At 36.2% G+C, this 26,216-nt stretch overlaps 1 protein-coding gene across 2 annotated transcripts in view; it reads left to right on the forward strand.

Annotated features, from left to right (window-relative positions):
• Positions 1–26,216, forward strand: part of LOC136038820 (sodium-dependent dopamine transporter-like) — a 149,713-nt gene that overhangs the window by 19,423 nt on the left and 104,074 nt on the right. For both annotated transcript variants that reach the window (XM_065722222.1, XM_065722223.1), the window contains 2 exons: positions 11,550–11,684; positions 22,737–22,891. In XM_065722222.1, coding sequence (XP_065578294.1) covers positions 11,550–11,684; positions 22,737–22,891 — 290 coding nt within the window. The remainder of the gene's footprint in view (positions 1–11,549; positions 11,685–22,736; positions 22,892–26,216) is intronic.

A 26,216-nucleotide genomic window follows, 5' to 3' on the forward strand; every position in this document is an offset into this window, starting at 1 on the left:
GCGACCCTCCACCCGAAAATTAAGTGCTACGAAAAGTTACAATATAGCCTTGGACCCGGATTCCCTTTTAAGATCTCGACCATCGCGCGTCAATGGACATGCTGACGACGTCAGAATGACTGACAGACTAAACCTTATGGACCGAAGGGGGCTACGAATAGCCACCTGGAATGTCTTGACTTTGAATGAACCTGCGTCAAAGAACCTGCTCTCTGAAGAACTTCGCAAGAATAAAGTGTCAATTGCAGGTCTTACAGAAACACGTCTTACCGGAAGCGGAGAAGAGCGAATAGGTAACAGTGACTCATTGCTCTGGTCTGGAGGAAGCTCGAGAAGGAATGGTGTTGGCCTTGCACTAAATAGCCTTACAAGAAAGGCCTTACTTTTACACGAAGCTGTATCGGACAGATTAATGAAGGCCCGCTTTTGACACAAGCATGGCAAGATGACTGTCATCATATGCTATGCCCCGACCAACAATTCTGATGATGCAACTAAGGAGGATTTCTACTCTGCTTTGTCCAGATGCCTTGCAACAGTACCCCCCCCCCCATGATATAACTGTTCTCCTTGGCGACTTTAATGCGACAGTGCGCGATGATATGGGTTTATGGCGTGGCACATTTGGTCCTGTATCCCCCGACCCACTTAACGACAATGGGCTCCGCTTACTTGAACTGTGCCGATCTCACGACCTTTACATTGCAAACACCTACTTCCAACGCAAAACTATTCATCAGTACACGTGGTATAGTAATGACGGTCGTACAAAGAAGATGATTGACTACGTCATTATTTCCAAACGCTGGAGATCATTAGTGAAGAACTGCAGAACTTACAGATCAGCAGAGCTTGGAAACTCAGACCATAGGCTTGTGTGTGCCGATTTTCGGTTTCGCCTCCATGCACAACGATCGAAAAGCAAACCCGTCGCTGCAGATATTGGGAAACTAAAGGAACCATATACTCGCCAGAAGTACAGTATCGAGATATCGAATCGCTTCGAGGCCCTTGGCTCACTTAATAGCAGCGAAGATCTCTGGAAGCATTTTAAATTGCAGACCAGTGAAGCAGCACAACTAGTGCTTGGCAAGAGGAGTTATCAAAAGAAATCGTGGCTAACTAATGAAACACTGCAAGTCATAGAGCAAAGACGGAAGGCAAGACTTCTTTGGGACATGATCACATATCGGAGGCTCAATAGAGTGCGGAACAGACTCATTCACCGGGATAGAACCCAGTTTGTTGCAAGGAAAGCCAATGAAATTGAGCTAGCTGCAAAAAAGAAAGACATGGGCAGCCTATTCAAGCATCTCCGAGACCTCACTGAAAATAAAACTCCCACCTTGGGTTCCGTCCTGTCCAGGGATGGTGCACTTCTCTCTGACGAAGGTTCTTGTCTTGAGCGGTGGAAGGACCACTTCTGTTCGCTCCTCAACAATACTGGTCCGTCTGCGCCTCCTAATGATAGTCCCAGCCAACCTTGCAGTCAAAGACCTGGAACAGATGTTCCTCCAGATGAGCCTTTCGGCCCCTCAGAAATGTGACATGCAGTAAAAAGACTCAAGAATAATAAAGCTGCGGGTATCTGTGGCTTAAACTCAGAGCTGCTAAAATATGGAGATCCTGCAATGCTCCTGTTTCTACACACCCTGTTCTCTACAATCTGGCAAACAGAGATAATTCCAGAGGATTGGCGGAAGGGTGTCATCATCCCCTTATGGAAGAGAAAAGGCTCGAGAAGCGACTCTTCCAACTACCGGGGAATAACCCTACTGTCAGTCCCTGGCAAACTGTTTTCAATGGTCCTGCTGGATCGATGTCGGAGCATCATTCGTAAAATCCGGCGACCGGAGCAAGCTGGTTTTATGTCGGATCGTTCAACCATCGAGCATATTTTCACGATTCGACAAATAGTAGAGAAGACCACAGAGTTCCAACAGAAAGCATTTATTGCCTTCATTGACTTCCGTGCTGCATTTGACTCAGTCGATCGAAAAGCTCTTTGGCGGATCCTAGAGTTGACTGGCCTACCCGAGAAATATTGCAGACTTCTCAAGGCGCTGCACCATGGGACGGAGAGCTGTGTACAAGTAAATGGTCGGCGCAGCCCGTTCTTTCAAATCACGACAGGGTTGCGCCAAGGATGTGCAGTGGCCCCAGAGCTCTTCAATGTCATCATAGATTACGTTATGACAAAAAACCACTTCACGTCTCAGCTTTGGGCTCAAATTCGGAGATCATACCATCACAGATGTCGATTTTGCCGATGACTTGGCCATTCTGGTGGACTCCATGGAGCAGCTGCTGGAAGTGCTCCGAATTCTGCGAGAAGAGGCTGCCAAAGTAGGACTGCATATAAACTGGAACAAAACTAAAATTATGGCCATAGACCCGTCTTCTCCTGCTGTTAACTCTCCATTTAGCCTGGACAGCACCACTAGCATCGAGGTTGTTAAAGACTTCACCTACCTGGGCTCCGTAATTTCTTCAAATGGATCACTTCTCCCCGAGCTGCAGGCAAGATTATCTAAAGCGTCTTCTTTCATGGGTAGACTGAATCGTCACCTCTGGCAAAAACCAAATATCAGTCGCACAACGAAATTGCGGATCTTCAACGCTCTAGTCGTGTTCTGTGATGCTTTACGGAGCTGAGACATGGCAAGCATCAGCTGCAACCCTCAAGAAAATAGACGTATTTCATGCAAAGAGCCTGAGGAGGATTGAGGGCCTACGATGGTCTGACTTCGTCAGCAATGAAAAGCTTCTGCAGCTCACAAAGCAATCTTGGTTTTCGACTCAAGCAGCCGAGCGAACCTTACGATGGTTCGGGCATCTGCTTCGAATGCCACCACATCTACCCGCAAAGATGATCTATGACTTTGACCCTATCAAAGTTGGTTGGAAGCGACCAAGAGGCCGACCGAAGAAACGTTGGTCCGACAGCCTGTCCGAGTTCTTGGCGATGGCAAACATCAGACAGGGCGAAGAGCAAATACTCGCCATGGACCGAAGTGGGTGGAGGAGGCAGTCGTCACTCTCTACGCCGAGCAGTGCCCGGCAGGAGACTTAAGTCAAAGTAAGTCTTTTTGGCCCGAGAATTTATAACTTTTACTTTCAAACTGATAAGGGACAAATTTCGTTTGCTCCTTTTTGGGTCAAATACCCCTTTCCCTCCTACAGACAAAATTGCAGATCCTTTGAAATTTTTGAGCCAATCGCACGAACAAAAATAAACAACCCCGTTTCCTTTTCTCTGTTTAAAAGTCTTTGTGTTAACAATTCACAATTCAGATTGTTTATGGCCCTAATAGAAGAAAGTTATCTGCTTGATTGGAGTTGTAAACGTTCAAATGAAAAAAGTTAAGATGTCATTTTCATGGAGGGCAGTATAGCATGTCCAAAATAAAGAGCAACTAGGGCACTTTATCTTACTTCCAACTAAGCTTGGCCAAGATTTGATGAGTCCTTCAAGTAACTGACCTGATGACGAGTTTCTGGGGATTTCTTTCTTTTGTTTCGCCAATAAAGGTCCGATTGTGTTCTGGTCCCCAAAAATCCTAGCTGTTTTGTCGGCTATTTCATTCTAAGAATTTACTCTAGAAAATTCGATCAAGTTTTTTTTAAATTCAAGAATCCCTCCTGGGAATATTCTAATAAAAAAAATTATAAATTCACTTCTCTCCACAAAGGTCACATGGGGTCCCTATCTCCAAAATGGATAACTAAGACACTAGCTCCAAATTTTTGCAAAGTTTAATTTAGTTCACTAAAATTTTGTACCCTTCAGGAAGTTTTCCGCAAAGATTAGCTTACAAGAATTTTTTCGGCATAGTGATTAAAAATCTGAGTGTAATTTGGAATACAGACATCCAAATCAATATTAGTCGAGAATACTTTTCAAAAATGGTGATTGTTTCACACCTTTCAGAAAATAATAAGCAGATTGTGAGATATTTCCATAGTTTATCTCACCTGCCACTGGGACTAAGTGTGGAATTTCAAAATATATAACATCGTAAAGCCTAAAACTACTCATCCTTTAAAAGTTACTACAGTTTAGTTGCTATAGGACTCTCATCCTGCGAAGAAAGATTGAATCTCGAGTCGCTCTGTTGTAATGATATTGACAATAACCATACATTCAGGCTCAAAATTGTTCCAGATAAACTTAGGAGCAGAAAAATCCACAGAGAGAAGATCTGGCATGTGTGTAGCATGTTTCTTTTTCTTTCGTGCGAATGTTTAGTACTGGTTTTTGTCCCTGGTGGACCCAGGTAATATCTCCATTTACTTTGCTCTCCGTAACTAACGTAAAGCACTGACCGTTTGGAGCCGGAAACTTGAAATTCTGATTGGCTTGCCTTCAGAATTTTTTCCCAACAGTGTTTTTTACCAAAAACAAAGTGTTTTGTCCCAGAAACAAAAAGAAATTTATCGGCCAAACCGTCTCCAAAAACTCGAATGCTATTATCTGTCTCAGCTAAAACAGTGAATGATTGTTGTTAGCCCATAAATAAATGTAGCACCTCGTGTGTTATGACCTTTCGCTGTGGGAGGGGCATAAGATGAAGCTTGAGGAAAAGCATTTGGTGCGGTAATTGGAGCAGAAACTGGTGAGACACTAGATGCAAAAGTATGAGCAGAAGCATGTGCATGATAAGATGCAAATTTAGGTGGGGCTTTGGCTTGATAAGAGGTTGCAGCTAGAGCATCATAGGACGTTGCTTCGGGTATCGCAAATGCCCCATGATCAATGAGGTACAATATGGACAAAAGCTTTCTTAAAACTAATGTATGATATTGTAAATCTGGATATTACCCACATAGTCCCCCGTGAATTGTCATAAATTATGCAAATTACTGATAGCTTGGTTTTTTGGTTACTGCTGGCCCGATCTCTGCGTCTTTTGGTGCTGGATGTGGTTTGGCTGCTTCAGACTTGCCTATATAATTTGAACTATGTACATAACACGCAGGAAAAAGCCTATTACTTTTCCTTAGTTGGGATAGCAAAAAAACAGATCACAGGTATCCAGGCAGGAAAGTCAGTCAAATATGACACCGTACCCGAGAAAAGCCACGTTTCAAAAGATACTTGTGTATGGCTTCATTCTTCATGTTGTTTATGAAAATACCTTTTTTTGTAAACAAAATTGATTTTGTTTTGAAAATGCTATGTTTTGTTAATTACAAAAGGGTGTAGATGTAGCAATTTTCTTCAAAATGAGCACCTAATTTTGTTTAGATGCCACACCGTTTTTAGGGGTTTCAGGCCATTCATTTTGGTTACTATGGGTCTTTCTTGTATTTTACTAGAATGCAGCTATCACTTGCAACCAAGAGAGATGCTGTTCACTTGACCAACCTTCTCGTTATCCAGCCACCTCTTGATCTCCACTTGCCTATAGTCCTAGTAACTTAGTTTTCTTATGACCAATTTCAAACATATTCTTGCACCCTGAACTCACAAAACCTCGAAAAATTCATTCATTTTGCAAACATTTTCATCTAGGATACTTAAGTCATCAGCATAATCTAAGTCTAGGAGTGTTTACATCCCCAAATGACTCCGTGATCTCCCATTGTCTTTGCTGTGCTGCTTACGACAAAGTCTATTAAAATAATCTATATATTTAGGAATAGGACGCAACCTACTTCGCTCATGGTTTAATACACACGGGTATCTTTTCAACAGCTACTAACCTCACTTCCTACCCCGAAGCAATGTTTTACTCGTACATAGCTCTCTGATGTATTTATCTGCGAAAGCATAACAGTTCAAAATAGGGATGAAACCTTTTAATCGACAGTGAACAGATATAAAAAGTTTTAACTGGATATTTCGAACACGTATACAGTGTTCATCATCAGCAGTAAAACTAAAAGACATCAATAAAAACAAACAAAATTTATACCCAATAAACTAATTACATATAGTTTATTGCTCTTATTTTTTTTCAATGCAACAGCGGAAGCAAATCTCTTTGACCCTTTCGGTTCCGGTTCATTAGATTTATCTGACAAATCAGGTGGACAGAAGTCATAACTCTTAGGTGAGGTGAGACTTACTTCATTTGATTTTAGTAAATTATCATAAATTAAATTCAATACAAATTCACCTGTATCTCTGTTTTTCAGTCCAAAAACTTATAAAAAGTTTACGATTAAAAGGTTTCATCCCTATTTTGAACTGTGATACTCGTCATGGAAAGGTAGTGTGGTCTTCGAAGTTATCTATGTATTTATCTGGTTTACCATAGAAGGATAGGATCTTCACTAAAGCTCTTCTATCAGCTGAATCAAACGCCTGTTCATAATCTATTAACTTAGGACTAAAGAGGTTCAAAGATTCAGATACTTCTCAATTACACTGTAGAAATTGGCTCAAGGTTGTTTAGTTCTTTGTGTGTATCATGTTTGTTTATTATCTGGTAGCCCCTTGTTATTATCACTTTTTTACTATTGCTAATTGTGGTGGAATAATATATACTGATTGGACTCATTACAACACAAGTTAATATCAAAGACAAATCCTTATGCTGTTTCCTTCAAAGTTCCCCCTCCCTTGTATGTAAAACAAATGAGTTTCTTGTTTTATTTGATAAAGTACCAAGGACACCAAAATTTGCTTTTTTAAGTTTTTTATTTTGGTTTTATTTAAAATTAGGAGTTTTCTAGGGCGGTACTACATTTTCGTCAGTGTTGCCACGCCCAATCGTGAAAACAAATAAGCAAAGCAATCAGCTAAAATTGACAACGCTTTTCATCCGTAAAAGTTCAGCTAGACCTTCAAAGGAAAGTTAAAGCTTCTTCAGCTTATTGGTGTCACGTGTTTTTAAGTTATTTTTTGCTGGTATTTAACCCCCTTTTTTTAAATTCTGTACAATATTACCAAAAAGGAATTAAGTATATATGGGTCTTTTTATTCGAAAACAGAGTTCCCGATTTTTCCTGATTTTATTATAAAGCTGAGTAAACTTCTACTTGTCCGATTCAGTTAAATTAGCTTTCACTGTCCTTGGCACTTTAAGAATGATATGATTAGTTTAAAAAATACTATTATGGACTCAGGCAAGGCCATACCAAGGGGGCTAAGGGGTTTTAACCCCATCCCTCAAATCTTTGCCCGACTCGTCAAAACGTAATTAAATGTGTATCTATAAATTCGTGATACCTTTTAATCTTTTTTATATAAGCCCCCGAACAAAATCCTGGATACGGATCTGGACACAGTATTTCTTTTATTCGACAATAGATAATCATACATACATATATTACATATTGAACAGTGATTAAAAGAAAAAAAAATCCTAGGTAATAAGAAGTGGCTTATAGCAAAATGTGAGCAATATATTAGTGCATTTTTGGCCTTATACTTGATTCCCTTGGGAAACAAAAAGTAATATATTATTAGAAAGGTTCCTGATTGGAAACCTTTTCCGGATTATTAGAAAGTTTCATTATCTCTTAAAGGGATGGGAGAAAAATTTAAGTTCATAGCACAAAAGGAAACCTTGAAAGAGTTTTAATTTCCCAAAGCGAAACAATAATGCAAAGATTTTTTGTAGCTGTCTAAGAGAACTTTTGCTTTCATATCATGCTTGCATGCAGGCCCGGATCGGATAGGTACTGGGCCCGATCAGGTTTATTTTGCGGGGCTCTCTCTATATATTAAATATTTGAATAAAATATATCTGCATAGTAGTTTACGCACGTAAAGTTTAATATGTTTAATATGCAAATATTTCGAATAAATTCGACATGAATTTTCACGGGTATCAGTTTTCTAAATTATAAAGTATATATTATATAATAAAAGCGCATTAATAAATCTCATTCATCTATGCAAAATGAGAATAAATATATTTTTAATTATTTGAATAATCCGCAATTTATCCATTATCATCAAAATAACTTGCTTTAAGTATCATTTTATTTTTCATTTTGCTGGTAACGCGGGCCCTTTCGAATGGGGGGCCGGATTGGGCCCAATCGCTTCATTCACCCTTTATCTGGCCCTGGCTGTATGAGTATGGAGGCCCTCATTGGATTAGATAGGGAACAGTACAAGGAATTACGATAATTTGGCATTAGAACGACCATTTTGGCATAAAGATGGCGAAAAAAACATACATGATTTCTTTTACCCGATTTTTTTTTTAATGGGTAAAGATCCATGTCTTTGTCCATGATACAGATCCATGTGCTGAGACCACATGGATCATGTGGAACAGCAGGAACTTAAAACAAACATGGTTAACTTAAAATGAACAGTAATTATTCCGTATGTGAGGGAGGCTGCCCCCTCTCAATCCCTTGCTCTTTGTGCTAATCTTTTCTTGTACTTTAAAAAAGCTTCTTATTCCATTTAAATGGTTGTTGTGTGTCAGGAGTCATTCTTAGAGAATTGAGACAAAAAGCCAGCTTAAAGAGCGAGGCATTGAGGTGGGGAAGGCCTCCTCATATTTTGATAGTCTTTTGTTTTCTTGTTGGGATATTTTTACATTATTTTTTACAAGTATATTTACCGAAAGTAAATTTTTCATTTCAACTTGACATTGCTCAGCTAAATGTTAAGTTGAACTCGAACAATCTTTTTCGTTTCAAAATTTCTCCGCAACTTTCTGAGAAAAATCCAAACACGGAACAGGTTAGATTTATTTCAACTCAGTTTTAGGATACACCTATTAAATTGTTAAAAATTCACTCAGATTAAAAGTAAGTCATTATTACCATGCTCATACATAGGTCACTTAAAAGGTAGAATGGGTTGAAAATGGCGAAAAAGCAAAATCTCAATTCACGCATGGTCTATACAGGGATTAAATATAAAAAAAAACAAGTTTTTTTCAACTGAAAGTAAGGAGCGACATTAAAACTTAAAATGAACAGAAATTATTCCGTATATGATAAGGGTTGTCCCCTCCTCAACGCCTCACTCTTTACGCTAGAGTTTGACTCTTTCTCACAGCTCTTCTTTTTAAAATAATAAAAAAAACTTCAGTGTAAAGAGCGAGGCGTCGAGGAGGGGACAACCCGTATCATATAGGGAATAATTTCTGTTCGTTTTAAGTTTTAAGGCACACATGGAAATCTTCTCATAGCATTTTTATTGCGAACTTTACTTTTCTATAAAAGTTTATTCTATTTACGTTTCAAGTTTTAATGCTGTTTCTTACATTCAGTTGAAATAAACTTGTTTTTTTATATATTTAATTTCTGAACGCTTTTGAATTAATACATCTTTTGATTTTGACTCACCGTACACGAATGATTAAAAAAAAATGAGGAGGTTTGCCCCCTCGTCAATACATCGCTCTTTACACTAAAGCTTGAATTTTGTCCCAATTCTTTAAGAATGAACCCTGAATCACAAAGGCCGTAGAGTAAATAGTTGAAATTACAAAAAAATACTTTAGCGTAAGGAGCAAGGTATTGAGGAGGAGACAAACCCCCTTATATACATAATAATTTCTGTTCGTTTTCAGTTTTAATGCTGCTCCTTACTTTCAGGTGAAAAAAACTTTTTTTTATTTATTTTTTCATTTTTTTGGGTTAAACAATGCTAGAAAATCCTGTACCCCCTTCATGGAAATTCTCTTCCCTCATGATAAATTCCTCCATGGAAAGATCCTCCCACGTAACTCTCGATTCCCCACCACGAAAAAGTCCCCCTATTAACGTCTGTACGCTTCCCAATAACCATTACTATATGTAAACAATGGTCAAAGTCTGTAACTTGCACCCCCTCCTCTGGGGATGTGGGGAAATATTTCGTTCCCAAAGACATAGTTATTAGGTTTTTGACTATGCTGAACAAAATCGATATATCAAAATTTTGATCTGGTGACTTTGGGAGAAAATGAGCGGGGGAGGGGGCCTAGGTACCAATTTTTTCGGTCACTTCAAAAGGGCATTAGAACTTTTAGTTTCCGTTAGAATGAGTCCTCTCACGACATTCTAGAACCAGTGGGTCGATACAATCACCCCTGGGAAAAAAAACAAAACAAAAAACACGCATCTGTGATCTTGAAACAGTCACTAATGGCATGATATTTTACACTGGTGGATCCAGGGAGGGAGGGCTTGGAGGACCCTGGGCTCTCCAAGATTGTTCCGGTGCCGTCATTCCTTTTTTTCTGTTTTTCACTCCTTTTTTGAAATAAATTTGTCAATTTGACCAGTTCTTAGCACCCTTGTCACATTTCCCCGCACCAAAAAATTTTGCTTATTGGCACCCTTATCATCTTGGCTCCTCCCCCAAGAATTTCCTCTAGATCCGCCCCTGAGAGTTTAACACAAGACTTCCTAGTGTCTGGCCGAGCTATCCCCCTCTGGACCAACAGACACACATGGAAATCTTTTCATAGCATTATTATTTTGAACTTTACTTTTTTATACAAGTTTACTCTCAGTTATTTTAGATACTGCAAATGCTTTGTTGAATATTTGTATTTATGCACGACAAGCGAAAGCTTTCCGCGCTGTGATACTAATGAATACATTACGATTAAACAAGATATTCCTTATAGGCTATTGTAAAAAAAAAAGTGTTTATATATCGGCAATCAAATTAAATTGTAATATACTTTTAAAACATTTAGCATACACTCATCTTCGGGAAAATTTATTATAACCATTCCAATTGTTTGTGACGGCACGCCATTCATATGAAAGACGTTATTTTTTTAAATTGAGGCCCTAAATGAATATTACCAAATAGTCATCTATCTATATTATTTTTTCACTCCGGAAAATTCTAGTATGTAAATCTTCAGAAGGAATTATAGTGTCCTTTCCGGGAATAAGCTTAGGGATAAATGCATTTGCAGTACCAGGGGACCGAACTTGGCTCGATGAAATAAAATTTAGACACAAAACGGTTCTATCGTATCTCCCCTATACCTCCCCCTCCGTGGAAACTTGTCCCCCCATACCTTTATTAAAGAACAAAAAACACTTTTGTGAAGTTTTATAGATTTGATTGTATTGACATTCATTAAAAATTTTGCCTAATTAACTCTTGAATTGGCGCCTTTACACTATGCAAAGGAAAAACAAACTTTGTTAAAAATCTAGTCTGAAAAAAAAAGTTAAATATCTTGCTAAGATGTTCAACTGTTCAACTTTCCAAGTTCAATTGACCTATTCTGTGAATCTAAGTTAATGCAATGCAAAATTAATTCACATCGGAACCTCCGATTTTAGTAACAGGTTGATTGCCATTCAGTATCAGTATACTCAGTATATAAATCGGAACCTCCGATTTTAGTAACAGGTTGATTGCCATTCAGTATCAGTATATTTAGTATCAGTATCAGTATCAGTAAATATTAAACTTGATTTTGACAGCTTTTTACAGGATTTTGGTCTGTAAATTTTAATTTACAAGGAATTCAACCCACAATTGTTTATAACAGATGTACCTAATTATTGCTTGTTTAATAAGATAAGTTTTTTATATTGTTATTATTATGAGCCCTATTTTTTTAGGCTAGGGAAATGCTCAAGTGGAAAGTTTTTGCTTTACACACCTTAACTTTCAGGTGCCTTTCTTGTTCCGTATATCATCATGTTGTGCATTGGTGGAATTCCTTTGTTTTTTATGGAGCTAGCATTGGGTCAATTTCACCGAAAAGGTGCAATCACTTGCTGGGGTAGGATAGTCCCACTTTTAAAAGGTATGTTTTCTATTATTTTCTGGATTTGTAAATGCAAAAAAAAAACTCCCTTTTGTGCTGACTTTAGTCAAACCTATTAAGTAATACCCTTTTTAAATTGAATTATTAAGCAATTTTCACACTGCGTACGTAATTTTCTAAGTTAAGGTGTTAAGTATGACCTTTTATGCTTACAAGTCTTTTTTATAATTGGCTTTAGAAAGAAATAAATAAGACTAATGATCATCGGCCAAAAAACATCACAAGCAGACTATTCAAAAATTATACACGTGCAATGTATTTGGGAATTTTGGCTCTTATTAAGATTAAATAAAAAAAAATAGTTTTTTTTTTTACTGAAAGCAAGGAGCGACAATAAAACTTGAAACGGACAGAAATTATTCCGTATATGAAAGGGGCCCTTCCTCAACACCCCACCCCGCTCTTTTCACTAAAATTTTTCATTGTTTTAAAAAGTAAAGTTGTGAGAAAGATTCATACTTTAGGGCAAAGAGCGGGGCACTGAGAAGGGGGCAGCCCCTTTCGTATACGGACTAATTTCTGTTCTTTTAAGTTTGAACGTCGCTCCTTATTTACAGGTTAAAAAAACTGTTTTTTTTTTTAAATTCAGTTCAGTGAGTCCACTCCTAAGTTTCTGCAGCCACCCTTTTTATAAAAATCTTATATACGCCCAGGGCATAACTTACAACCCTTGTCTCGCAGGCTGTGGGGGGATTTCATCCTCATAGACAGAATTTCTGGCCAGACCTTTCAACTATGCAAAAGAAGCGGCAATTTCAAAATTTTGATTGGATATGCATTCTGAAATGAGTAGTCGGGGGGGGGGGCTCCAATCACTTTCGACCATCCAAAACGGCACTGGCCCTTCCAATCCCAATCGAATGAGTCCTTTTCAAAGTTTTTATGACAACTCCTTCTATGTGACATGCCCTAGTCTGAAACAAATTAAAAAAAATAATAATAATACATTGTGCCCACATCGCTCCTTCACAGCACTATTGCGTTGTCTTGGATGTTTTGACTTCTGCTTTCATTTTAAAACTCTTGTTCTGAGCTATTTCAGCTTATTCCGGCTCTGTAATTGCTAGTATATCTCAATTACTAAGTTACTAAAAACGAAGTGGGTTTATCTGTGATCTTCTATGAACCAAAATAATAAGCTTCAGAAATGGATAATACCGTTTTACTCTTACACAAACGTCACTAATTTAAAATTGTTATAAGGGCCTGGAGCAAGGAATTTTAATTAATTTCAAAATTCCTTGTTTAGTACCTATCTCCAATATGGATATTACTTTCATCAAAAAATGTTGGTTCGCTTGCTACTGATCTAATAAAAGATATGTAATAATCAAATGGTTCCAAATTCATGTTGCATTCCCCACATTGTATGGGGAATGCAAATATATCAAATTTTCAGTTGATATATCAAATGAAATCTTCAAGTAACAAAGATATCAAAATTAAATCAGTTGCCATCAATTACTATTATTACATTAGTAGCTATAACAACAATAACTACAGAAACAGTAATTTTAATATCGGTCATGAATCGTCATTAACGATTAATTAACCATTCGTTAAAATAGAATCTGGTTTTTTTGTTACCACAGAATAATTTGTTTCATATTATTTTACGTTAATTTTGGCATATTCGTCTTAGCAACCTGTCAGATTGGTTGCAGCTTGTACAGCAGCCTAGTAAAGAATGAACTCTGGCTCATAGTAATCGAAAATTTTAAAACGCAATTTAAAGAAACTGTCATCTACCCAAACCTAGTAAAAGAACAAAATCTAACCCGAAGTAACGAAAATTTTAAAACGAAGTTGGAAAAAAAGTCAAGTGGAGATGAATTGACGTTTAAAGCTGAGTCAGAAACGGTAATTATTACTTTGATTAATTTTAATGGTAAAAGTATTTTGCGAAAACAAATTTATGGGAATTTCCAGCAGTGGTCCGAAGCCTAAGAAAATGGTATCGGGTTGAGATAAAAACTACACAATTAGAATCTCCCTAGTCAAAAACCCAATTTAAGTGAATTACAGTCTTTACACAAGAATCACATCTTAGGCCACGAGATAAATGACTTTTTCGCATATTAAGCATTGATATGTCTCCTTTTTTATTCTCCTACTTTTTTCCTTTTTTACCACTAGTGGGGTACTGGAACATCATTGAGAAATGTTTAAGGGTTCATTTGAAAGGAATTGCTGTATAATGGCTTTTAAACCAATCTCTTTTTAATCTTGAGAACCTAATGGGAAACAGGAAAAAGACAAAATCAATTGATGGTCTGAAATTTATCTTCGGTAACAGGGATAATCTGATATAATGTGTGAGATTTCTAACTAGGACAGCTATGTTTCGCATGATAAGGTGATAACAGTTTATTATCATACCAAAATCTAAAAGGCACATCTTGAGGAAACATCATTGAGAGATGTTCAAGGGTTCATTTGGAAGGAAATTGCTGTATCTAAGTGCTTTTTGTAAGTAGTAAACATAACATTGAAAATTAAATACAATTTTTGAAAAAAATTGTCAACTTTTCTTTCCCTTTATTTCTATTTTTTGCGTACTAGTGCCCGAGCCATATTATCGTCCCGCTTATCGATAAAGGCAAAAGTTACTTATGAAGACATTGACAATAATGTGTACAATGCATGAATTAGCGAGTTGAGCAGTCTTCAACTATTGTATCGGATTAACGACGCTTTTTGACTACTAAGGTCCCTGCGTCGGCCCTGCAGTGCATTCCTGCAGCATGATTCGATCTCTGGGTCCCGTATTACCAAACTAAGGTCAAACCCACTGCGCCACCACAGGACCAATCTTCAACTTTCGAGCTTTTTTTACGTCCGATCACTGTGACAATCTTAAAAAGACATTACTCAACTTAGAAGAGAGCAGCAGTCTTCTGCGTTCTTGGAACGAGGAGCTTGGCTAGTAGCCAATATAATGCCGACAATAGTAACAATATTAATAATAGAACTTCTATTAAAAACATATTGTTCAGCCCTTCCTCATCTGCCACCCAGAATTTTTTTTTACATCCTTGCCATCCTTATTTTCAAGTTTCAAGTGAATTTTGTACGATTGACCGAGCCATTTGATGATTTAAGGGAAATATTCCTGAATTTTGAAAAGAAAAACAGATTTCTGTGTTCATAGAACGAGAAACTTGACTATAGCCATTATACTGCAGATATCTATCTATATATATAAAAATAAGTTGTATGTATGTTATGTCTGTCGAGTGACGTCATGTTTGTGCGTCGACTGACGTCATGTTTGTCGACTGACGTCATTATAAGGATTGAGCTGTATGCGTCATGAAGCTGTTTGTCGACTGACGTCATGTTTGTCAACTGATGAAATTACAGACCGGGACACAAATGACGACCGGGACACAGGGAATATAAATGACGACCGGGAAACTCAAAGAGAAATTACAGACTGGGACAACGGGACACAAATCACGGCCGGGACACAGGGAATATAAATGACGACCGGGACACAGGGATTGTTCGAAGAGAAACTACAGACCGGGACACAAATGACGACCGAGACACCGGGACACAGGGAATATAAATGACGACCGGGACACTTAAATAGAAATTACAAACGGGGACACCGAGACACAAATGACGACCAGGACACAGGGAATATAAATGACGACCGGGACACAGGGACACATCATTAGAATAATGAGGTATAGATCTGAATACGGACTGTTTTTTCCCATGGACAATTATATGTTGCATGGTCAAGAGTCAGTAAACCTGACAATCTATTTATATGCACAGACAATGGGACAGCGAAAAATGTTGTATATTCGCAAGTTTTACGTAGTTAAAAACATATATCTGTATATTTATGTATATATCTATATATATAAAAATAAGTTGTCTGTGGATGTTTCTGTCAGGTGACGGCATGTTTGTGTGTTGACTGACGTCATGAAGTTAGTTGTCGTCATTTTTGTTATGAAGGTGACGTCATTAAAGATATTTAAGACATGCGTTCACGTAGAAATCTATTAATGTTTAACTTTAAAATGATTGATGAACTTACAATGGCAACAGCCGAGGAAGATGCTCAAAGAGTCTATGCCAAAAAACTTCTTGCTGCTAAAAGAGAAAGTGAAAAAAGAAGGCGTGCCGAGGAACTACCAGAGCAACATGAAACCAGACTTGCTGCTAAAAGAGAAAGCGAAAAAAGAAGGCGTGCCGAGGAGTCACAAGAACAGCAAGAAATCAGGCTTGCTGCTGATAGAGAAAGTAAGAAAAGAAAGCGTACCGAGGAATCAGAGCAACCTGAAAGTTATCGCCTGGCATTCAGGTACAGCCCAGTCGATGGTTATAGCTTGAGTAGATGTGTTCAAATCGGGACTATGTCTAAAATTTGTCCCTATTGCAAGGCCTTGAAATTCAAAGGTAAAACAATGGGAATGTGTTGCGCCTCAGGAAAAGTTAAACTTCCTCTATTGGCTGCACCACCAGAGCCATTGAAGACTTTCCTTACTGGAACTACGTCGCGTTGTTACTGGAACTACGAAGCTCGAAAGTTGAAGATTGGTCCTGTGGTGGCGCAGTGGGTTTGACCTTAGTTTGGTAATACGTGACCCAGAGATCGAATCATGCTGCAGGAATGCACTGCAGTGCCGACGCAGGGGCCTTAGTAGTCAAGAAGCGTCGTTAATCCGATATAATAGTTGAAGACTGCTCAACTCGCTAATTCATGCATTGTACACATTATTGTCAATGTCGTCATAAGTAACTTTTGCCTTTATCGATAAGCGGGACGATAACATATATATATATATATATATATATATATATATATATATATATATATATATATATATATATATATATATATATATATATATATATATATATATATATATATATATATATATATATATATATATATGTATATATATATATATATATATATATATATATATATATATATATATATATATATATATATATATATATATATATATATATATATATATATATATATATATATATATATATATATATATATATATATATGTATATATATATACCATCTGTAGGGGGGGCGCTTCGCGCCACCCTCACACCTAGTTGGTGGGACGCTTCGCACCCCCCCAAAGCCCCCCCGCGCGTGTAAGTTGTTACGCGCCATATTACTATGAAGAACATATCGCCGAACCTTTGTTTTCTAACTTAAATCTGGTAGGCATTGATGACCTTATCCAAGTCAAAATCCCAAACCCAATCATCATCGCTATTATTTTCAGTTTTGATATGTTTTGACTCTCGATGTCCAGGTGGATTTTCATCTAACTACGTGGTTTTGCGTTCTTTAGCCGCAAGCCTGTTTTCTTGCTGTTCTTGTGATTCCTCGGCACGCTTTCTTTTCTTACTTTCTCTATCAGTCGCAAGCCTGTTTTCTTGCTGTTCTTGTGATTCCTCGGCACGCCATGCGAATATACAACATCCTTCGCTGTCCCATTGTCTGTGCATATAAATAGATTGTCAGGTTTACTGACTCTTGAACATTCAACATATAATTGTACATGGGAGAAACAATCCGTATTCAGATCTATACCTCATTATTCTAATGATGTGTCCCTGTTTCCCGGTCGTCATTTATATTCCCTGCGTCCCGGTCGTCATTTGTGTCCTGGTGTCCCAGTTTGTAATTTCTCTTTGAGTGTCCTGGTTGTCATTTATATTCCCTGTGTCCCGGACGTCATTTGTGTCCCGGTGTACCGGTCTGTAATTTCTATTCGAAAAATCCCTGTGTCCCGGTCGTCATTTATATATCCCGCCTGTGCCCCCGGCGTCCCCGTTGTAGTTGTGTCCCTGTGTCCCGGTCGTCATTTATATTCCCTGTGTCCCGGTCGTGATTTGTGTCCGGGTATCCCAGTCTGTAATTTCTCTTTGAGGTTCCCGGTCGTCAATTATATTCCCTCTGTCTCGGTCGTCATTTGTGTCCCGGTCTGTAATTTCTCTTTGAGTGTTTTTTCTTTTTAGTTTTTTTTTAGTTTTTTACCTTTTTTCTTTTTTAAGTTTTCTTTTTCTTCTTTATTTTTCAGTCGTGATTTGTCTTTATTTTCCCGGTCGTGATTTGTGTCCGGGTATCCCAGTCTGTAATTTCTCTTTGAGGTTCCCGGTCGTCATTTATATTCCCTCTGTCTCGGTCGTCATTTGTGTCCCGGTCTGTAATTTCTCTTTGAGTGTTTTTTCTTTTTAGTTTTTTTTAGTTTTTTACCTTTTTTCTTTTTTCAGTTTTCTTTTTCTTCTTTATTTTTCAGTGTCACTATGAAGTACATATCGCCGAACCTTTGTTTTTTTAACATAAATCTGGTAGGCATTGATGACCTTATCCAAGTCAAAATCCCAAACCCAATCATCATCGCTATAATTTTCAGTTTTGATATGTTTTGACTCTCGCTATCCAGGTGGATTTTCATCTAACTGCGCGGTTTTGCGTTCTTTAGCCGCAAGCCTGTTTTCTTGCTGTTCTTGTGATTCCTCGGCACGCTTTCTTTTCTTACTTTCTCTATCAGCAGCAAGTTTTTTGGCCTAGACTCTTTGAGCAGCTTCCTCGGCTGTTGCCATTGTAGGTTCTTCAGTCATTTTACAATTAAACATTTTTCCGTGAACGAATGTCTTAAATACCTTTAATGACGTCATCGTCATAACAAACATGACGATAACTAACTAGATGACGTCAGTCGACTCACAAACATGACGTCACTCGACACACTGACACACACACACACGCACAGAAAACTTATATATATATATATATATATATATATATATATATATATATATATATATATATATATATATATATGTATATACTAGCACCCCAACATCTAGTTGGTGGGGGCCCCCGCGCGTAAGTCGTTACGCGCCATATTATTTACGCGCCATTGTAGTAGTATCCCTGTGTCCCACCTGTGAATATATATATATATATATATATATATATATATATATATATATATATATATATATATATATATATATATATATATATATATATATATATATATATATATATATATATATATATATATATATATATATATATATATATATATATATATATATATATATATATATATATATATATATATTTAACTACGTAAAACTTGCGAATATACAACATTCTTTGCTGTCCCATTGTCTGTCCATATTCCTTATCTTTATATTAAAATATAAAGAGATCCTTATCTTTAACTTCCAAGCGTATTTTCTTGTGAGTGGATGATTACTGTGACAACATAATAATCGAGGCATTCCTAAATTTGGAATAGAACAGCAGCCTTCTGCGTTCGTGGAACAAGAAGCTTGGCTATACCCATTATACTGCAGACATTAGAAACAATATCAATACTAGAAATTCCATACTCCTCATGTCTGGCCAGTTCGGCTTAAGAACTTTCACTCCTCATCTGAACTTCAGAAAGTGTTTTACAGCCTTACTATCTTTATCTTTAACTTCCAAGCGTATTTTCTTATGATTGGCTGATTACTGTGACGACTTAAGCGAGGCATTCTTAAAATCGGAATAGAACAGCAGCCTTCTGCGTTCATGGAACGAGAAGCCTGGCTATAGCCATTATGCTGCAGACATTAGAAATAATATCAATACTAGAAATTCCATACTCCTCATCTGATCTTCAGAAAGTGTTTTATAGCCTTACTATCCTTATCTTTAACTTCCAAGTGTATTTTCTTATGATTGGCTGTTTACTGTGACGACTTAAGCGAGGCATTCCTAAAATCGGAATAGAACAGCAGCCTTCTGCGTTCATGGAACAAGAAGCTTGGCTATACCCATGATACTGCAGACATTAGAAACAATATCAATACTAGAAATTCCATACTCCTCATGTCTTGCCAGTTCGGCTTAAGAACTTTCACTCCTCATCTGAACTTCAGAAAGTGTTTTACAGCCTTACTATCTTTATCTTTAACTTCCAAGCGTATTTTCTTATGATTGGCTGATTACTGTGACGACTTAAACGAGGCATTCTTAAAATCGGAATAGAACAGCAGCCTTCTGCGTTCATGGAACGAGAAGCTTGGCTATAGCCATTATGCTGCAGACATTAGAAATAATATCAATACTAACAGTTCCATAAGAACATCGTTCAACTCCTCGTGTGGTCTTCAGAAAGTGTTTTACAGTCTTTCTATCCTTATTTTTAACTTCCAAGCGTATTTCTTTTATGACTGGCTGATTACTGTGACGACTTATTCGAGGCATTCCTAAAATCGGAATAGAACAGCAGCCTTCTGCGTTCATGGAACGAGAAGCTTGGCTAATAGCCACTATACAGCTGACAATAGTAACGATACTAATAATAGTTCATCGATAAACAATATTATTCAACTCTTCCTCATCTGATCTCGAGAAACCAGTTTACAGACTTTCCATCCTTGTAAGTTTATTCGACTGTTCTTGAGCTTGTTGACTCTGCTGTAAACTATTTACATATGAAGATGAAGTTTTTTGTCAAAAATTGTATTTTAGATATTATGTTTTGTTGCTTAAAAACGCATTAGATATTGCAACTTTCTTTCAAATGAGCCCTCAAGTAGGTTTCTATGTTCCTCTTGTGCCCTGGTAGCAGTATATTCATCAAAATTCCCCTAAATTTATTTTAATAATAGCGTTTTATTATTAAAACTAATCGAAACAACAGTTATGATTTCTAAATTAGCCACAAATGGACATCTTTGTCTTATTAGACAGATTGTTTTAAAAGCACTTTTAAATTTGTGGCTACTATAGGCCATTGCTTGTTTTTTTACTAGGTTACAGTAATGGCTGCAATCTTCCCTCTCCCCTTGAAGAAACAGAATAAGATTTAAAGTAACTATCGCTATGTACTTTGGGAAAAGTATTATCACTTTACTTTTGGAAGAAGTACTAACGGCTTTTACTAGTAATTTTTACTTTTAAGAAATTTTCTAATTGTAGATGCTACTTAAGACACCCGTATTCTACTGGAAATTGATTATACAAGAAATTCAAAGCTAGTGTCTTCAAATAGAAATAAGAACTTGAGTCCTGTGGTGGCGCAGTGGATTTGACCTTAGCTTGGTAATAGGGGACCCAGAGATCGAATCACGCTGCAGGAATGCACCGCAGGGCCGACGCAGGGACCTTAGTAGTCAAGAAGCGTCTTTAATTCTTAAATAAGAACTTGAAAAAGTATTTAAGCTTCAAAACAAACATAACAATGCAATCTAAGTCGTGGAACTAAAAATTTGTCCATGGTTATTTGTTGAATAAAAAAAATTTGCAAATTTGATTTTCAGAAATTTAATAACGTGAGCTCCACGGACAAATCCATCATAATTTCTTTCAACAGTATTTTGATTTAGTATAAAAGTCATCTAATAATTAATATTAACAATTTTCTGATAGTTCGCAGAATTTCAGTTGTTATTAAAACTGTTAAATTAACGTGCTATCGACCACTTCTCAAAAATTGACGGGCAATGAAAAAACAATAAATACAACACACCATTCTTTTTTATTCTATTTTCCATTACATTTTCACTTTGGCCTGGATTGTTTAGTTTCTTAGTTCACATAGTACCTGTATATGCAGCTCTTTAATAATTTTCATTTTTTCAGAGTTTTATTTTTTCAAAGCTAACTTAGTAATAATATGTTGCTCATTAATATGAAACTTGTCCTACAGTTAATTTTGTTTTCCCCGCATAGAAGTGGTTCCAGAGCATGTTTCCCAACCCAAGTAACCCCAAGCTTAGTCTCTTGTTCTTTCATAAAAAGTAAAAGGGGCAAAATTGTATTCCGTTTGCCACCTATAATAACAAGAATGAATCTGAATGTTTAATTAACCTGGTGTTTTTGAATAACAAGGGATTAATTCTATATTATTACAATGGGTTACGGGAATATTAGACAAGGTTATGTATAATATCTGCAAAAAAATTATTTTTTTTTTGCAAATTATATTTGCGATTCCAGTCTTTATGTTAAAATGGTCAGCTTGAATGCCATTCTTTTTGTTAAAATTTGTTCTGTCATTTGATCCATCGACTTGTGTTTTATAATTAAAGAATTAAACAATAATTAGGAGTAAAAGGGAAAGCTAATCCGATGGCTTGCTGTATGTAAGTATTTACACGTCGTTTTCAGGAGTAGGCATGTGGAATACTCGAGCATTCATTAAGCAGCAAAGCTTGGTAAAAGAGGCATTTGTTTTAGGCCCATAGAAAAGCTTTGTTCTTAATGAACAATCATATAAAAAAAATACAAATAAAATAGTATGATTTAAGTGCTTGTGGATTATCTCCCCTATTGATTTTCTTTTTGTTTATCTTTTATTTTAATTATGTTTTTATCTTTAATTTCTGACCTCAGATGGATAATAATCAACTGGATTGTCTTTCTCTAACCTTATAATAGGTTAAATGTTGTCAAAGCCCAAGTTAAGTCTCACTTAACTACCCAATTTAAGCTTTCCGTAGCTCATTTTAAGCCCAAGTATTAACAGAGGTTTGCGGTTATGAGCGGTTGATTCAATCAAACGTCAACCAAACAACGCCAGGAAGAGGTATTCGTTAATTATGGGTTCGTGTTGCCTTTTTGTTCTTGTAATTATTTTAGTTGATGTTTGGTTCATTTGCAATAAATTACAAAGAATTGAAGTTTGATTAAATTAAATTTAATCAAAACAAATAAATAAATATATGTAATATAACAATAAATATATAATTAGTGTATATTTTTTATACATTTACAGTTAATATAGTTATGACATTTAGGGTACATCTACATTTAATGTATAATAAAACAAAAATAAATAAATAAAATTGAATTGAATCAAATTCAATTAGAACAAACAATTAAATATAAAGAATGTACAATAATAAACATATAATGAACACATTTCTATAATTAATATACATATAATATTCATTTATAATTAATATTTAATAAGATAAGTAAACAAAATAACTTTGAGTATTAGGTATTTGTAAGGACTTTTATTTCAGGCATTGGATACGCTGTGGCACTGATAGCTTTTTATGTTGATTTTTACTACAATGTAATTATTGCCTGGTCTCTTCGCTATTTTTTTGCATCTTTCACAACGGTGCTGCCATGGACGAATTGTGATAATTCTTGGAATACTCCGAACTGTGTTCCTGTAAGTAATTAATATTTTTGTACTTCTAGGTGGCATGATGTGTTTTTTCACATGCTAAGTTGTCAGTTGGTTATATTAAGAAGAAAAAAGAAATGACTATCCTATACTCTCTTGTCAAAAATCGTGATATAAACTCCATCGTTTTTTTTTTTTTTTTTTTTTTTTTTTTTTTTTTTTTTTTTTTTTTTTTTTTTTTTTTTTTTTTAAGTCAATCATTACATTTTTTTAGTCAATCAAATTTTCTGTGGTTCTAATCCACTTTTTTGGGCTATAATGAGAGAAATGTTTAGATGACTAGGACACTGTGTGGGGATAGGCCTAAAGGAAAACAGATCGCCAATGATCGTCCTTTGCAGGCAACCATCTAGGGCAAAATGAAAAGTAGGTCGTTCCTGATTGGGGTGGAAGGAGGTTGTATTTTAGGAAAATTGAGGATTCTTGGGAACGTGCAAGGAAAGAAGCTTTGAATAGATAGGGACGAAGGAGGAGTGTGCTTAGCTGTGTTGGCCTTAGGTAGATTGGTGCTGTAGTGAGTTGGTAGATTAGTGGTATTTTTAATTATTCCTTAAGCGTATCATGCTTGTACGTGTTTTGTATGATTAATTAAAACCTTTTGTATAAAAAAGAAGTTTTCAAAAAAAAGCAAAAAGATAAATTAAAACAAGGACAGTTAGAAAAACAGTCATATAATAATTCAAACATAAAATGCACAGAAATCACTTTCGATGAAGAAATGAGACAAAAAACGAATAAAACTACAATGAATAATAAAGTAAAACTTAAAACAAATGTAAATTACCAGTAAATAAACAGGAGTAAGACTACTGTCTTCTTAGCCGTCTAAAAGCCAGAGCGTCATCCCCCTTAACATACTCTAGATTTTTCAGCTTAATACCCTCAGTTGTTCCTAAGATACTGCAGATACACCCACCTGACAACTTGGATGTGATAATGTCTTTTGATTTGGTTCAACATCCCCCTCAATAGACTCTGAAAGTTTCTGTTTAAAATTTGTAGCCACCCCTATGATACTGAAAATACGGTTTTTTTACTACCTATAATTATGTAGTGTCTTATGCCTTAGTTTAACGTAAAATCTTACGTCAAAATTTCAAAAGTCAAATCTCCCAACCAAACTTATGGCTTAGTAGGAAGTCAAAGAAAAAACTTACCTAACTTTTTGGGAGATTTTCTTCAAGTGAATCGACGCCAAATTCTATCTGGGTGTTACTATAGTTTCTGCTTTCTCCAATTTTTTTCTTTCTTCACACTTTTCACTTGTAAAGACTCAAGGCTTCTGGGTGGAGACAAAATACAACAAATAAATGACTGGTAAAAAAATATAAAATTATATCACAAACAAGGAACAATAGAACAATTAAATACTAGGTTATTAATATCTAAAATCATGAATAAAGGAAAAAATACAAAAAATAAACGCTTGGAAATTCGAAACTATAAAAAACATAAGATTTCATGCAAATTCGTCATCTTTATAAACCAGCGTATAGCACCAGCAGACAATTTTCTAGTCCAACAGGGGATACCGGCTGATCTTACCACACAAGTAAGAGTAAAAGCACCAAAAATCGAACACAATTGGATCTTAAAATCTGCTGTCGGCTGTCATATTTTCTGTGGCACATCAAAATGTGTCGAACGCTCTGTTCAACGCCCAATTAATCACACAGGAGGGAATCAACACATTTCCTTCGAAACCGTATATTCATTGACCGCACATGGCCTGTTCCGAGGCGAAAAGTACTGCTACTTCTCTATATGAACGACAAAGGTCAGAAGGCGGCTGTTTAAAGTGATAAAATCACAAAAGTTGGTTAAGTGATCTCCTTTCCAGCTTCTCACACTCATTTTTATATAGACATTCTCCGCAATCCTTTGCAAACTCCAAACTCTGAACCACAATCTCTGAACGCCAGATGTGACAGCTAATTTTGAAAGAAGGCCTTTCTCTTTATAACCATCAGTATGAAGCAGCGGCGGATCCAGAATTTTCTTTAGCGGGGGGTGCATAATAGGGTGCTTCGATAAACTTGCGGGCAAAGAAATACTAGAAATTTAAAAGAAAATGCGTCATAGGTAGGTAGCGGAAATGGTCACAAATTTAATCTAAAATATGGTCAGGGTTAAAGTTCTAATAAATTTGGTGAAATTAAAACGGTATAAAAATATTGATAAAAGAATAGTACGTTATAAAAACTACCCTGCAATGAAAAATAAAAAGCTGTTCACCATCTATAAAAAAATTATATATAGATTGTCTGCATAATTTTTCGCCTTTGTACGGCTGACCGCTATAACGAGTGAATTAAGCTTTGTATTGTAAAAAAAAATGGTCTTGAGCCATCTTTTGGGGTTATGCATTCTTTGCGACACATGTCAGACCATTTAGCATGTCGCCATCGCTTAGTAATTATGATAGCAATGAAGAGCAGGAAATGAGGATTACAACTTTTATATTCATAAAAGATGTGTTAAAATTAAATATTAGTTCTTTTGGGGGTGTAACAAGAAAAATGTCCTGTGGTGGCGCAGTGGGTTTGACCTTAGCTTGGTAATACGGGACCCAGAGATCGAATCATGCTGCAGCAACGCAGGGCCGACGCAGGGACCTTAGTAGTCAAGAAGCGTCGTTAATCTCATACAATACAATAGCAAGAAAAATAGAGCAAAGAGACAGAAATATATAGAAGAAATTTGAAACGAGAGTTTGAAGTACAGGTAATAAAGCATTAACTATTCACTATTCCTTTTTAAAAATGATGTTTTAATAAACAATTTCAACTTTAACGAAATATCAGAATTTACTAATAAAAATTTCACTTTTCATAATAACGTAGCGTATCTTTCCACTTTTTAAAGTTTGGTATATTTTGCTTAAATTACAGAATTCATAGTGTTATGAGAAAAAGTCTATTTCTTTATTTTTACTCCCGCCATATCTATTTATTACACGGTCAATTTCTACCGAAATGTCTCGGTGAACATTTGTAATGGCTACTGCTGTCAGTCTAGAGTCCTGTCAGTTTAGAGCTCTTTGTTAGTATTTCCTCTTCTATTCTTCCTAAAATATTCGAATGAAGACCAAAATCGTCAGAAAAATTTGAGATCAATAAAGTTACATGTAGGTACGTGCTTCAAACTAAGTATATGAGTCGGAATACTTCTTAAAAAATAAATAATTACGTGTTTGTGATTTTTGTACTTGATAGGTATAGATTGGTAACTTAAATGCTCAGGGTTTCAAGCTGTGGTAGATTTCTATTTTTTTTCAATCTTGAGATTAAAAAACGTTTAAATCTCGACA

The sequence above is a fragment of the Artemia franciscana genome, chromosome 18 (genome assembly GCF_032884065.1).
Source record: "Artemia franciscana chromosome 18, ASM3288406v1, whole genome shotgun sequence".
NCBI classification, from domain to species: Eukaryota; Metazoa; Arthropoda; class Branchiopoda; order Anostraca; family Artemiidae; genus Artemia; species Artemia franciscana.